Raw genomic sequence first — 17039 nt, forward strand, 5'->3', positions numbered from 1 at the left:
GTGCAGCCTTACAGAATATTTGTTTTTAGATGGGGTCAGTGACCCCCATTTGAAAGCTGAAAAGAGTCAGAAGTTGGCAAATAACTAAAAAAAAGTATACAAAATAAATAATGAAGACCAATTCAAAGGTCGCTTAGAATTGTTCATTCTATAACATACTAAAAATTAACTTAAAGGGCATGTAAAGGCAAAAAATAAAATCTCATTTTTACTTTCTTTAATGAAAAAGAAACCTATCTCCAATGTACTTTAATTCAATTTTTTTTATAAGAAACCTGTCTGTATGCAGTGAAATTCTCCCTTCATTTACTGCTGTGGGTAGAAATTGTCAGACGGTCCCTAACTGCTCTGCAGGGAAACATTCATACTTATAAACAGCAGGGGGAGCCCGCCTTACTTCCCAGCCATGCAGAACTCAAGCAGCTTTGTTTGTGATGATCCCTAAGCAGCCCAGACCACACTGAGCATGTGCACAGTCTTAGTCTTGCAAAGATGTATAACAAAGTTACAAGATGGTGACCCCCTGTAGCCAACTTTGAAAGCATAAATTATTTGTTTGATTAGGCTTGTGGTGCAGTAAGTTCATGTTTATATTTAGTATACAAAATACAACATTTCTAGCCTTATTCTGTTTTAGACTTTACATGCCCTTTAAAGGTGAAATGCCGCTTTAAGTGGAAAAACACAAACCACTCATTATAGGGTTAAATGTATATTTAAAGGGCATGTAAAGGCAAAAAAATAAAATCCCATTTTGACTTTCTTTAATGAAAAAGAAACCTATCCCCAATATACTTTAATTAAAAAATGTGCACCGTTTTTATAAGAAACCTGACTGTATGCAGTGAAATTCTCCCTTCATTTACTGCTGTGGATAGGAATTGGCAGACGGTCCCTAACTGCTGAGCAGGGAAACAATCATACTTATGAACAGCAGGGGGAGTCCCCGCCCTACTTCCCAGCCATGCAGAACTCAAGCAGCTTTGTTTATGATGATCCCTAAGCAGCCCAGACCACACTGAGCATGTGCACAGTCTTAGTCTTGCAAAGATGTATAACAAAGTTACAATATGGTGACCGCCTGTAGCCAACTTTGAAAGCATAAATTATTTGTTTGATTAGGCTTGTGGTGCAGTAAATTCATGTTTATGTTTAGTATACAAAATACAGCATTTCTAGCCTTATTCTATTTTAGACTTTACATGCCCTTTAACATTACATGGTACAATAGTGCTGCAAGAAGAATTATTTCCAAATATATTTCCATACTGCAGCTACTACAGTAGCCGGAGAAATACGTATATATTTCTTGGAAAGATAAAAGGCTCAGTGTACAGGAAAATTGCTTCCCTGGGCTGTTGCCAATAAAGCACCAATAAACTGAATATCTGCTGCTGTACAAGTCTACCATGGTGTATTTTAGCAAAGGCCTCCTAGCATGAGAAGCTAACAAGACTTTATTAAGATAAACTCATAGAAACTTAGTCTAACACACACACACTCCGTTATTGTTGTTGATTATTCTTTAGAACTCACCAGTTGGCAAAATTCCATGATCAGCAGAAAAGGGATTGTCTCTGTGCATAGCCCCAGGCACCGGAGAATGTTGGAATGTTGAAGGTTTCTTAATCACAAGGCAAATATCAATTACTAAAGTGCACGTCAATAAAAACAACACACTATAGGCATAAACATTGGCTTCCAGTCTAGTACAAATTGTATTTCATCATGTCAATATGATCATTACAAGACTCCCATATATATAGGAACAAGGACAATATTCCCTTCCATGACTATATCTCAATTCATAGGCTTCTATTAGCTTCAAGGACATCTGCTGGGTTCTGAAAAGAAAATCATTGTAAGTAGGTCTTTCCCTGGCCCAATGTCATTCACTCACACTAGGCTCAATATCACGTGGAGCCAATTATTGTCTATATTTATCTGGAGTATGGGTGGGAACAAGCACCTTGAGAAAAAACATATACACTAAGGGGCAAAGTTATCAAGGGTCGAAGTGAAAATCAAATTAAAAAAATTCAAATTTCAAGCTAATTTTTGTGTACTTTGACTAGGGAATAGTCCAAATTCAATTTGAATTTGAATTTTTTTGTACGGTCTCTTTAAAAATTCGACGTCGAAGATTCGACATCTAAAACCTGCTGAATTGCTGTTTTAGCCTATGGGGAACCTCCTAGAACCCATTTGGAGTCAATTGATGAAAAAAAACTTTGATGGGAAAAAGTTTGATTCGTAAAATTTGAATGCACTATTACTTCGAAAACAGACCTATTTGATCAAAAACTGACCTATTTGGCCAAAAAAAAAAACTCTGATGTTTTTTAAAAAATTTCTCTTGGTCTTTTTGAATTCGAATTTCGACGTTTTTCAAATTCGACACTTGATAAATCTGCCCCTAAGGGAAAACACTTTGGGGGGAATTCGCACAAAAAACTGGAGATAGCCCATTTTTTGAGTAAAAGTGGTGGTAAACGGAAGTAAAATACTTTCTCCATATTTACAAACATAAATCTGCCTAAATTCGGACTCAACCGCCACTTCATATTTTAGTAAAAGAAATAGAGTTTACAGAAACTTTTATAAATCTGTCTTTCAAACGACAAAAAAATGGTGCAAAACGACATTTTAAACGACATTTTAAAAAAAGGAGTAAAACTCGGTGTAACTCTTTCCCATGTGTCAGATCAATTCTAAGATAATTTGCTTTGGTTCAGCCAATCTTCATTCCACACTTCTTGTAGGTGCTCCATTAAGAAAGAATTTGCATATTAATAGTGATCAATAGGATTAATAATAGGATTAATAGGGATAAGCATTTTATAGTCAGGGCACACGTTTCTGCCTAACCCTATAGTTGTAAAAGTCTCATTAAAAAAACAAGTAAAACACTGATTAAATAAAATAAGTGTATTTTATACAATTTGATATGTACATTTTTTTTAACTCACACTTTATTATTTTACTAGTTTTAGCTTAATAAATAAGGCAAAATTAACAATTTGAGTGAATATATTATCTAAAGGAAAAGGAAAGCCTCCCAGACATTTTTGTTTTAGCTTTAGCAGCTATTAGACACTTGACCTAAGATAATAAAACATATTTCTGATACAAATCCCTATATAATGCAAAATATCATTTCTTGTATTTAGACCCTTATATCTTGTTACAGAATTGGAATCTGTAAACAGATTTAGAAAGTCCGGGTTATCCTAAAAAAAAAACGATGTATAATTTTCCTAGGTAAAATAAACCCCCTCCTCTAAAATTCAATAAAATCTGAAAACGTTCTGTTTAAAAGACAAATTCAGAAAAGTGGAGATAGAGGTTTGTGGATTTGGTGGGAAATCCGCCATTTTTATCTCCACTTTTATTTTGTCTCAAAATCACCACTTTTGTGAATTTCCCCCTTTGAGTCACTTTCAACATATCATGGCTTCAACTGTCACTAGTGATGGGCGAATTTGCGCAGTTTTGCTTCGCCGAAAAATTTGCGAATTTTGCGCGAAATGGCGAAAAATTCGCGAAACGGCGCCGGCGTCTCGTTTTTGACGCGAATTTTCGCGGACGTTTCGCGAATTTATTCGCTGGCGGCAAAACGTGCAAATTCGCCGCGAATTCGCACCTGGCGAATAAATTCGCCCATCACTAACTGTCACTTATTTAATACCCAAGGGCACTCGAATATTAGTGGTCTATACTGTAACTACCAAACTCTCTTCCACCTGTCAGAATTAAGTTTGTATCACTACATGTATGGGCATTGTATGTTCTTCACGTGTTTTTTTTGTCTGCTTTTTATCTTACATTGAAACTGACTCTAGGATATACTGTATGTGCTCTGTATGGAACATATGGGACAATGTATTATAAAAGTTTGCATCAGGTGTAGGGACCCACAACAACAATTCAGATATTATATTTTTTATACAGGTGACCAGTAAATATCACCTTCTGCAAAAGGTTCTCTTTGAAAGTTTCCAATTAGAATGCAAGCTCCACTGACAAAGGGACTAATGTGTATACATTCTGTAATGCTCTGCTTTAAACTGAAACATATCTTAAAATATTATGCACCGTTTCCAAGATGTCTGTTGGGAAATGAGCCAATTCTTTACACGAGTGAGGCTGCTCATAAATGGGGCTATTAGCCAGCACCAATTTTGCCTTGAGCAGAGATTCCATCTCGTTCTAATACATGGGACTATGCCTCAGGAATAAAAAGCTAGGGGAAGATTCATACATTCATATGATATAAATGCTAATCAGAAGGATCTTGTTATTACTGACTATTTCATATCAAGGTAGAAAATATATTTTCGAAAGCTAGCAGATCTGGCATCTCCCTATTAACAAGCTCTTATGTCCATAAGTGGGGCGGCTATAAGTGAGGCTTGCAAACAACCCGGCAGTTGGTTGCAAAGAGGATTACTGGAGTCATGACCTCTTCTTCCCACGCTAAAAAAAAGGTCTGTTTGGCATCTACTGATACAGGTGTATTGTTGTAGTGTGCTAACTCTAAATCTTTGTAAGTTGTTGCACAATGGCCAAGGATATTGAATAGAGAGAGGATTCTCATCTGGAGGATCATAGGTTCAGAGGTGTCCACCATTTAGGAAGGAATTCAGGTGATCTTTGGCCATGCCCATGTTCATCATGCAACCTGGAAGGGTTGACATGTCTGTAAGTTGCATATACTGTATATGCATGACAATATTGCTAAATGTTCTATAAAGAGTAAATAATGTTTTGCCTATAAACTAATATTTGTAAACGGTGTCATATTTGGATATTCAGTTTTTTTGGGGGTAAAAGTCAAACAAAAGTGCTTGGGTCAACCAGGGAAACTGCCAGGACTAGAAAGATAAAAGTAGTATGGTGAGCCATGCCCAGCTCAGAAATTCAGAGATCAGTTCTTACAGGGCACTAGAAAAAAAATATTTGTATGTTCTCCCTGAGTCTGTGTGGGTTTCCAGTGGGTACTCTGGTCTCCTCCTACACCCCAAAAACATACAGGCACGTTAAATGATGTCATAGGGATCTTACATTGTAAGCTCCACCAGACAAAGGAACTGATGGCAGAGGTGTAGGGTGAATGTTAAAGGGATACAGTCTTGGGAAATCATAGTCTTTTCAAAATGCATCAGTTTATAGTGCTGCTCATTTTTCAAAAGAGCAAACAGATTTTTTTTCATATTTAATTTTGAAATCTGACATGGGGCTAGGCATATTGTCAGTTTCCCAGGTGCCCCGAGTCATGTGACTGCTCTGATAAACTTCAGTCACTCTTTACTGCTGCACTGCAAGTTGGAGTGATATCAACCCCCTCCCTTCTCTCCACCCCCCCCCCATCAGCACAACAATGGGAAGGTAACCAAATAACAGCTGCCTGGTAGATATAAGAACAGTACTCAATAGTAAAAATCCATGTCCCACTGCGACTCCTTCAGTTACATTGAGAAGGAGAATGAAAGCTATTCCATTCTGAAGTGCTCTTTCTGAAAGCACATGACCAGGCAAAATGATCTGAGATGCACCTACACACCAATATTACAACTAAAAAAAAATACTCTAGGGGACAGATTTACTAAGCTCGAGTGAATTTTTGAAGTTCGAAGTTCGAATTTTTACATTTTTTGGGTATTTCGACCATCGAATTGGATACTACGACTTTGAATTTACTTCGACTTCGATTCAAAGTAAAAACCGTTTGAATATTCGACCATTCATTAATCAAAGTACTCAAACCTTGATTTCATACTTTGCCAAATTAAAGCTACCAAAGTTAGCCTATGGGGACCTTCCACAGCACTTTTCTAAGTTTTTTTTGATCTAATAGAAATCGTTCGAATCGTTCAATTCGAACTACTTAATCATCCGATCATACGATTTCTATTCAACCGTTCGAATACGCTAAAAATCCTTTGACTTCGATATTTGAAGTCGAAGGATTTCAATTTGAGAGTCGAATTTCGAAGTTTTTTTAACTTCAAAATTCGACCCTTAGTAAATCTGCCCCCAGTTGTATTAGGAATTACATTTTACATGATAGAGCGAATCATTGGCAGTGTAAACAGTGTAATTTAAAAATAAAAACTACACCATAAGAATAATGACAGAATCCCTTTAACCAAATGGGTGTAAATCCTTTGTTAATTACCGTGATATATAAACAAAGGATAATAATAATAATACTCTTCACAAACAATATCCGTTATATACTCACCACAAGTGGGCAGAGAATGACAGAAAGGCTAAGGGGTAAGAGGTGGAACAATACAGCAGAAAGTAGACATCAGATAAGGAAAACTGCCTTCCAGCTTGCATTACATAAATAATGACATGGCAACAAATAAATGCGCAAGGACCATGAATAATAACATTATGAACGTCTAATAAGTAGCCTCCTGTCTGTTCTGATCATTCCTTAGACACACACAAATGTCACAACAAAACAAAGCTTATTTACTATATCTGTTTGTGTAGTGTCAGCTTTACTTGTGGTCAACCAGTAGATCTATAATCCTGAACTTAATCTCCTTCTGGACTGATCTATTACATTACATTCAAGAGAAATATATATCACTCAGGATGCATTTTGAAGATCATTCAGTAGCATATCACCACATTACGTACCTTGGCAACAGCACTGTTCAAACTACATTAGGAGCTTAGCATTAATATACATACAACACAATATGATCTCACTGGTTTGTTATTAGTAGAGGACATCACGATTTTTCATTAGACTGTTCCCAATTTCAGCAGCATTTCCAGTGCACTGAGTCATTGTTCTGGAACCCGATGCTCATAGGAAATTGGGCTGAGTAATCCGCTACATAAATCCTATATTCACTCTCAGGCTTTCATGAAAGACTAGTTGAAATCACCCATCCATGTAAGGTATGAGAGAACCACCAAAGGGCAGGAAGAAGAACATTTTCAGTTTGTCACAAAAAAATGTGATCTGCCATTTAATATAATATAGTTTATGGATACTGTATAACATATGTCAGAAACCATGGTAAGTTAGGATAGCCTTATGGTTCCCAAATTGCAGGCTGGTCCACAAGGATGGCTTGGAGCAATGGCTGCCATTGTGAGAGGTAGAGGGAATGCCTATTGTTTTTTTGGTCTCTAAAAACCTCCTAAAAAGCCAAAAGGTCAGTAAGGGTGAGCTTTATTTGCTGCCCTAGATATTCTTGGAACCATGGCTGAGAAAATACTGTTCCATATCTGTAACCTTGTTGTGGACTAAAAAGTTATGAGCCTCAAATGAGTATTGAATCAATGACGTCAGAAAACAAATGATGCGGCCTTTAGATTGCATCGCACGTGTTCTGTATTTCTCCAGAGAGTTCCTCATCATAGCTAAACAGAAGTGAGATTCACTGTGGACCCATCTATATAGATGTGCCATTCCTGCCTGCTGATTAATCACAATATTAAAGGTAAAACTGTAATTTGTTATAAAGACTGCTGTCCTTAAAATCATAAAAAAAAATCTGTACCATGTTCTATTCTCTGCATTATATATCATTGCTGTTGTTTCTATGACATTACCATTACCTACGTTTTATTGCTGTGCTATCGTAGAATCAACAACTTAAAGGGGATCCTGTCATCGGAAAATATGTTTTTTTTCAAAACACATCAGTTAATAGTGCTACTCCAGCAGAATTCTGCACTGAAATCCATTTCTCAAAAGAGTAAACAGATTTTTTTATATTCAATTTTGAAATCTGACATGGGGCTAGACATTTTGTCAATTTCCCAGCTGCCCCTGGTCATGTGACTTGTGCCTGCACTTTAGGAGAGAAATGCTTTCTGGCAGGCTGCTGTTTTTCCTTCTCAATGTAACTGAATGTGTCTCAGTGAGACATGGGTTTTTACTATTGAGTGTTGTTCTTAGATCTACCAGGCAGCTGTTATCTTGTGTTAGGGAGCTGTTATCTAGTTACCTTCCCATTGTTCTTTTGTTTGGCTGCTGGGGGGGAAAAGGGAGGGGGGTGATATCACTCCAACTTGCAGTATAGCAGTAAAGAGTGATTGAAGTTTATCAGAGCACAAGTCACATGACTTGGGGCAGCTGGGAAATTGACAATATGTCTAGCCCCATGTCAGATTTCAAAATTGAATATAAAAAAAACTGTTTGTTCTTTTGAAAAACAGATTTCAGTGCAGAATTCTGCTGGAGCAGCACTATTAACTAATTCATTTCGAAAAATGTTTTTTCCCATGACAGTATCCCTTTAATAAAAAAGAGTTTCTAGGATTAGAAAGAGAATAGCTAGCTGTAGCCCAATCATCGGATGCCTTCCCACAGCACAGGTAGGGTTGCCACCTTTTCTGGAAAAAAATACCGGCCTTCCAATATATTTATCTTTTTTCCCTATTAATAACATTGGGATCAAGCATAATTTCTACTGACCAGGCCGGTAAAATACCGGCCAGGTGGCAACCCTAAGCTCAGGTAAGGAAGCCCTCTCTCACGCTCCTCTTTCTTTTGTTTTCTTTTTGTTATTTATGCAACTGATAAAAGCTCTAAAGTATTGCGGCTAATTTTTGCAGTAGTTTCACACAAAAAATGTGCAGGTGGCGAAATGCGGAAATTCACAGCGAATCCATGCCTGGCGAATAAATCACTACACACAATTTGTTGATAATTGTCTCCCAGAAATTGAAAAAAAAAACATCATCTGTTTTTTTTCCATGCTGCGATAATCTGGGACACAAATACTTTGCAAAGCATTATCAGAAGAAAAGAGCTGTCTATCATGAGAATAGAACGGCAGGTTAAACAAGGTCTGGAAATAACACCTCCACACTATATTTAGCAGATGCATAGGTGTGAATAATATCATAGGTGAAATTAAATTAGTAAACTTACATGTTATATAACTAAAAATGAATATACTAGACACACTTTCATTTATAGCTCAAAATGCGGCAATGCATAAAAGTGTTTTAAAAGGAAAAAAATATATAGATATATAGTAACAGTAAGGATCAGGGCCCAATTTCCTGGGCAGGCACCCCTAGGTCACACAGCTGGGCCCGTCCGTCCGCACTCCCCCTCCCTCCTCGACCGCATGTGCGCATGGGATCCCCAAAACACTGCACAATTCTAACCATCCACACACTGTGCAAAACTGTTTCATACAGCACATCCCTACAACACAGTAGGGATGCACCGAATCCACTATTTGAGATTCCTTCGTGAAAGATTCGGGCGAATACCAAACCAAATCCGAACCCTAACTTGAATATGCAAATTAGGGGTAGGAAAGGAAAAAGTGGAAAAAATCTTCATTTGTGACGAAAAGTCACGTGATTTCCCTACCTGCCCCTAATTTACATATGTAAATTAGAATTCAAATTCGGTTTGGCCTGACACAAGGGGGCAGATTCACTAAGGGTCGAATTTCGAAGTAAAAAATACTTCGAAATTCGACCCTCGAATTGAAATCCTTCGACTTCGATATTCGAAGTCGAAGGATTTAGCGCTAAACGTTCGTTCGTTCGATCGATTCGAAGGATTTTAATCCAACGATCGAAGGAAAATCCTTCGATCAAAAAAAGGTTAGCAAACCTATGGGGACCTTCCCCATAGGCTAACATTGACTTCGGTAGGTTTTACCTGCCGAAGTAGGGGGTCGAAGTTTTTTTTAAAGGGAAAGTACTTCGACTATCGAATGGTCGAATAGTCGAACGATTTTTCGTTCGATTCGTTCGATTTCGTTCGTATTCGAACGAATTTAACCAATTCGATGGTCGAAGTACCAAAAAAATACTTTGAAATTCGAATTTTTTTCATTCGAATCCTTCACTCGAGCTTAGTGAATCGGCCCCAAGGATTCGGCCGAATTTGAATCCTGCTGAAAAAGGCTGAATCCTGGCCGAATCCCGAACCGAATCCTGGATTCGGTGCATCCCTACAACACAGATACAGCTTTGTGCCTTTAAATGCTTTTATTACCGTCTGATGAGTTCTAATATCCTTATACTGTATCTAACAGCAACTATCTATATCCTTATACTGTATCTAACAGCAGGGGGCACATTATACCATATTCACTTCCTGAAGAAGGCTCGAGTATAGGAGCCGAAACGTCGGAATAAAACCACTACTATTTTTTTGCACCTTATCAAGTCCCGTGAGTGCGGTTCATTTCTATTTATCTTTATATTATAATATAACCAGCACCCAGGCAGTTGTTGATTCTTTTCGTGAGTGCTCCAGTTTTACTAACAAATATACTAATATATATACAGTATATCTACAAGGCAAATTGTTATAAAACCCTGCAACACATTTTCCCCTATAATATATTAATCAGGGTACATAATATATTAATATATCAGGGTACAGTAAAAGCCATGGAAATCCTTTCTTTAATGCAGGTGGAAGTTCAGGGCTCTCTGAGGCTCGATAGGGGCAATTGTGCTTCTTTTCTATTAAAATGCAAATACAATGGCGGTGCTGCATTTGCTTAAGGGCAGAAACACACACTCAGATTGGGGCAGATTTAGTTGCCTGACAATCAATCGCCTCTTCTTCGGGGCGACTAATCTCCCCGAACTGCCTCCCACCGCCTAGAATCGAACGGGATGGCACTCGGAGCACTCCGTTTTCCGAATAAGCCCAAAGTTTCCTCGAGAGGCAACTTCGGTTTACATTCTAGCTGGCGGGAGGCAGTTCGGAGAGATTAGTTGTCCCGAATAGGAGAATTGTCAATGGGCGACTAATTTCCCCGAATCTGAGAGTGTGTCTCTGCCCTAATACAGATTCTCAAAACAACATCTCGCACATATAAAAAGAAAAAAACATTTAATCGGCTGTCTGATAAATGACTGGAGCAACAACAGGAACAACAATGTACAGTAATGGTGTTTAGTCTTATAGTCTAAACACATTTGGTGGTTAATATAATTACTGTCGTTATCGCATAACAGCCGGCGCTGGCAGCTTTAGGGCAGAGACACACGTGGAGATTTTGGGGAGATTTAGTCACCCGGCAACAAATCGCCTCTTCTTCTGGCAACTAATCTCTCCGAAAAGCCTTCCTGCCAGCTAGAAACTAAATCTCAGGTGGGATGGCACTCGGAGCACTTTGTTTTCTGCCTGAAGTTTCCTTGTGAGGCAACTTCGAGCGACTTCAGGAAACGAATTGCTCCGAGTGCCATCCCGCAGGTGATTTAGATTCTAGTCACCGGGAAGGCTTTTCGGGAAAATAGTCACCCAAAGAAAAGGCGATTCGTCACCAGGCAACTAATCTTCCCGAATCTTCACGTGTGTCTCTGCCCTTAAGTGAAAGGGCAGTTCCTGATGCTTTGATGTTACATTGCTCCCTCTTTGATGTTTAACCCTTGGCAAGCCATGTGCTTATACAGAGAGCTTACCTGTAGGGCTGCGCTTCCGACAGAAACTTCCTCTGTTCCAGAGGGCTGGCATTAACCCGTAACTCCTTTACCACCACTTGGGCCGGGGTATAGTCAGAGAAAATCTCACCCAGGATCACCTTGAGAAAGAACATAGGACCATGTGAGGTTTGCGGGAACAAAGAGAAAAATATGAAGTGATTCTGCTCAGGCCCGGATTTATTGAAAGTCCACCAAGGCCCGTGCCTTGGGCTGCAGGAGTTTAGGGGGCGGCATGAAGCCCAACCACACCCGCATTGGTTCGGAAGCTCTGGGGCTGATCATGAGATAAAATGTTTTTTTTAAATTTCCCATGCGCCAATCCCCAGTGCTCCCGATATGATAATGAAAATTTGTACACAAATGAAGGGGAGGGGTGATGAGCAGTAGCGGGCCTAGGGGCGCCCACTATGTAAACCCAGCCCTGATTCTGCTGGTTACCATCATTTCATGAAAGAGGTACTTCACTTTTAAATGGAATTTTTAGCAGCTGGTTGCTAGAGTATAGGGGTGCAAAGAGCTAATCATTTAAAAGCAAAACTGTTGTACGGTCACAATACACCAAACCAAATGCAGAGAGAGGATGCAGTTCTCCTTTAAAGGCACAATTTTTTTTTTAATTTCTCTTTATTGATTCTGCTGTCTACAGCATGGGACCCCGTCAATATGTCTGAGAATTATACCCACAGTTCACTGGTTAAAACAGCTCGCATGATTCCCAGTGAATGGGGGTTATCACTCCTGCTCATTCCTCAAACGCACAAGTCACATAATAATAATGTGTGTCTGTGTCACTATATAAAGCATTTTCTAGGCTAATTCCAATCAGTATCTGGAGTTCGTATGCAAAGGGGGGGATTAGCAGTCAGCAGCAGCAGCAGAGGCTTGTGTTTAACCACATTAATTCTCTTGCAGGAGCTGTTTGGAAATAGATTAGCTCCCAGCAGAACATGCAGATGAAGGGCTGAATAATTTCACAGAGGTTGGAAAAAAATAGCGCTCTGTTAAATCCATACTCACCTTTCCAAACCATCCATTGCCAATCTCCTGGAGATAGCTCAGATCCTGGCGGCTAAAGCCTGTTTGCTTCACTGACACATAAACACAAAGCACATTTCAGAACAATCACTTCGTTTCCATCAATTTCACATGAATTCTCCATTTATTTTAATAATGAAATATAGTATTCTGAACATTGTGAATATATGTTGTCACACAATTTCACTCTCCTTGTCTTTCTGTTTTTAGGATTTTATGACCTTTTGTTAAAATAAATTCATCCCCTCCTCCAAGCAATTTATAATCCAAGCCAGGCGGTGGTGCCAAGCTCTTTGATTCTCATGCAGCAGCTATTATTTCAAGAAAGATGCATTTCATGCCTGCCCAAGGCCTTCCGGGACTAAAATCCTAGCAAGCCTGCCTACTTTTGAGCCCCAGATACTTTTGATCCCCAGAGTGATTAACTAAGCATCTGTGACTCCCGCTTGAGCCAATACCTGGAATGCTTGGGCAGCAGAGGGATGAGACTTGCCCAATTGTGCTGCATTTAAATTCAAGTAAGTAATACAGCTGGTTACCAAGAGTCTATTGGGCAGATTAGTTATTATCCTTTACATTTATGTGAAAAGTACAATGGTTTGTGTCACCCAAGCGCAACTGTTTAGTGAACCGTATGGTCATATGTAGCCTGACTTGTTGTCCACATAGCCATGATCCAAGTCTTCATTAATACAAAGGCAAAAAAACAAAACAAAGGGGTTCTCTTAACTTTGGAATCTGCAGGTGCTTCCAATGTTCACCAAGTGAAGGCATTCGTTGTTTCGCTGTACCTCATCCCTTAGCAGTCGCCATCCCTTATCATTGATGCGAACAAATGTGTCAAATAGGCATAAATAGAGTTAAAAGCCCCTAGAATTCCGTTTAAATATTATCTATGCAGAAGATGGTTAGAAATAACCTGTCATTAAGTGAGACCTAATTGAATATATTGACACCATAAGATAAAGTCAAGACTTAGATTAAATGAAGGGTTATAAGTAGGGTTATACGTATATAATTATATTATGTCCAATACATTATACTAGCAATGGTTATTCTGCATAGGCAAAGGCTTAACTACAGAGGAAGCAGACCCTGCAGCTACGGAGCCCTGTGAGGCCCTAATTAATGAGCAATTTCAATATAAATTGGTAAACCAGGATATGTTGGGGGCCCTAAAATGTAATTTGCTGTGGGGCCCAGAAACATTTAATTATGCCACTGCGCATAGGGGGCCTTATTTATCTACATTTTATATTTTCGTTACATCGGAAGGGTAAAAGTGGCATCTGGTCACCAATTTTAATGCCAAATGTTCAATGCTTGCTTTGCTTTATTAAGAAATAACCATTGTTTAGGCAGTCTCCCTAATGCAAAGTACCCAAGTAACGGCAACTTGATTTCCTCTGCCAATAAAGGTCAGTTTCTGCCAATTTTATAGTTTTGCAAAAATGGTGCCAAATTCTATTGTATTTACAGCTGCAGCCACATCCACATCAGGCACATACCAACTCACACACCACTGTCAGTGCTTGGGCAACACTAATACTACGTACAACTGGCACATCTTGCCCTGTAAATTTAGCTCTCTTCGTACCACTATGTGCAGAGCTCAGGGCAATGACAACCCCACTGTCACGACCGGCACCCAATACCAGAACAAGTGCCAAGCACCCTGGTCTCGGCTCGGCTTCACCAGTAGTGTGACCACCGTTGGGCTTCGGGAGGAGCCCTCAGCTTACTTGGGTGCCATCTGGACTTAACGAGGGGTGCAAGGCGAGATGTTCTGGCTGGCGAAGGGGCTCGGCTGTTTAGCAGAGTCTTTAGGTCGAAGGTCACGGTACAAAGGTCAAGGCAAGCGGATGGTCAAACAGGCTGGGTCGAGGCAGGCGGATAACAGAATCGTCAGGCAGAGTTCAGGCTGGGTCAATATTCAGAGTTCAGAGTAGTCAGTATACAGGCAGGGTCAAACAAGGATTAACAAACAAGATCTAGGTTCAGGAACAGAAAGCACAAGGCTAAGAAGCACCAGGATAACAATCCTATCACGGGCAATGACAACACAGTAAAATACCCCTTTAATACTTTTAAATTTCTCGCCTTTGCGCGCTGACGTCATCACGTCAGAGCGCATGCACCACAAAACACGGAAGTGCGCGCCGCTCGCACACTAAGGGTAAGGATGCGCAAGAGAAGAGGAGCGGCGCGGTGGGCGTCCCCGCCGCACCACTGGACCACCAGGGTGAGTTACTCTCCTTACACCCACCTCCCACTAAAGACAGATTTGTAATAGCTCATTCTAGGATTGAGAGGCAGGATCAAGGTAGTTAGTAGAGCAGCCAGAGTCTCCAACAAGGAGGTCACAAAGTATTAGTACCATGCGGTTACCAATAGAAATGGCACCATAGGAAGAAGACCTCACATACTCATCCTATTCTACATTAAAATATGCTTTGGAATGAAGTTACATGAAAGTATAAATTCATGTACTTTCATTTTGCAGGGCAGAATTAGTAAATTACTTGCTAAGGAGAAGAACAGGTCTATTTTAGTAACAATGTCCCATACTTGCCTTCATTTGACTCCCTGAATATTCTGATTCCATGGCATCATCTTTTGGTTAAAGCACAAAATCACTTTCTTACCAGCATAATATGAAAACGAAAATGATAATATGAAGATGATTATAGAATAATATAAAAGTTACCTGTTTTAGGGGCTTGTGTATTGGGAACAGGCAAAGAGACCTCTGTCAGAGGCAGAATGTATACGTCAGGGATGGACTGTGAAGAGGAGGTCTCTTCAGCCGGTGGTGTATATTCTCCTGAAAGCTCCTCTCCATCAGGATTCTCAAATTCCTAAAAAAAATAAATGGTAAATAATTTATGGAAGCCTCGTAGAAGCTTTACTGAAGTCCTGAAAACCGTATGCATCTTTGCATGCAATGTTTTTATAAAGAGGGGAATAATTACAGGTGGAGCCCACATCCTCGCTATAGGGGAGCTCCATAGTCTCTGAGGAGTCCTATGACAACATTACTAAATTAATTATTTTATGCAATGCTGTTCTTTTAGTGCAAACGTATATTTCTTTGGGTTTACAAAGTATAAAAAAAGGTCATTATACTCTATATCCACTTTCAACATCACCCATCCAATATTAGTGCTATGATGGACCATCAAAGTCCTTACCTTAAATCCAACATCTCCTTTTTTGCAGCAGAGGCATGTGAGAAGCAGGAAGATGAAGGCCAAGAGTCCTGAGCAGGAAATAAGGACCACGGCATATGGTGGAGCAAGAGGAACACGCCCTTGAGAGGATCCATCTGAAAGGACATTTAGGATAAAAATAAACAAATATTGGAGACAATTTAGCTAGTGTGAAAGTGAATGCACATAAGGAAAGAACAGAGCTTATGATGGACACTCATAATTGGGGTTTCTCAAATTTCATTGTGATTCCCTTTGTTTGTCTCCTTGCTTCACATACAGTACATGGAAAAGAGAAACCAAAGAAGATTTCAGTAAACGATGTTTTCTAAAGAACGAAACCTGGCCTTTTTTAGGGTATATTTTTTAATTTACTTTGTATACTACTTATTTCAGTATACTGTATGTAATTTCAACTCTTAAACTGGGTGGTTTGGTTGGTCAAGTTACTTGATCTCACAGCCCAGAATCTGAGGGCTCCATCTACAATGTGGTATTGGCCTGTAGTGAAATCTTAAAAAATGTATTGTCTTAGGACCCTAATTGCACTTTCCATGTCATATGAAATAATAATAAATAATAAAGACGCATATAATTTATTTTTGTCTTCTTCATCTGACTTTTTTCTTACTGTTCTCCTCTTCCTCTACTCTACTCCCATTTTTCTTTTTATCATTTCCCTTCACTTTTCCTCTTTTCTCCCTTTTATATCTGCTCTGCCTTTCTGCCATACTCTCAACTTTTTTTCTCCTATTCCAGTTTTGTTCTCCCTCGTCACTTTTTTAAATGAGCTCCACATTTGTTGCCTCCTTACACTCTCCATCTCTTGTATGTCTTGTTTCTTCTTTTCTTGCTTCTGATCTCTTTATAAGCTCCAGACCAGAGCTAAGTTAAGGTCATACCACTAACACAGAGAGATAACAAATCATTGCTACCTGACAGAAAACAAGGGTCCTGCAAGGAGAAGGTTTCAGTGTGACAACTTGAGTCTTGCATACAGTTCCTTTATTTTCTGCCACTAAATAGCACCTTACAGTCTTAGTATGAGCAGTTATGGCTAAAACACTTCACAGAGAAAGATATGCATTACTGCAGTCCACAAAAGGTGGACCTGAAGACCAGATAAACAAAGGTTGCCATTTGGACATACTAAAATGGAAACAGGAATTCTTACAACCTTTTTTTCCTGTACTTCTCTAGGAGGGTTTTAGACAGGCAAGAGTTGGTCCTGATATATAGTTGGGAGGGGAGAGTTGTTTCCCCTTCCTAGGTTCAAGTATTTTCCTGGCAGTTCAGTAAATGGTCAAGGGTGTCAAGGTTCCTTTAAATGGGGAAGCCAGTGACAGGTTTGGT

At 39.3% G+C, this 17039-nt stretch overlaps 1 protein-coding gene across 1 annotated transcript in view; it reads right to left on the reverse strand.

Moving 5' to 3' along the window:
- lmtk3.S (lemur tyrosine kinase 3 S homeolog) overlaps positions 1–17039 on the reverse strand; it is a 45030-nt gene that overhangs the window by 15070 nt on the left and 12921 nt on the right. Inside the window, exons 3-7 of the mRNA XM_018228247.2 lie at positions 15669–15802; positions 15185–15335; positions 12460–12530; positions 11422–11540; positions 1537–1624 (exon numbers count right to left, since the gene is read on the reverse strand). Coding sequence (XP_018083736.2) covers positions 1537–1624; positions 11422–11540; positions 12460–12530; positions 15185–15335; positions 15669–15802 — 563 coding nt within the window. The remainder of the gene's footprint in view (positions 1–1536; positions 1625–11421; positions 11541–12459; positions 12531–15184; positions 15336–15668; positions 15803–17039) is intronic.

The sequence above is a fragment of the Xenopus laevis genome, chromosome 7S, assembly GCF_017654675.1.
Source record: "Xenopus laevis strain J_2021 chromosome 7S, Xenopus_laevis_v10.1, whole genome shotgun sequence".
NCBI classification, from domain to species: Eukaryota; Metazoa; Chordata; class Amphibia; order Anura; family Pipidae; genus Xenopus; species Xenopus laevis.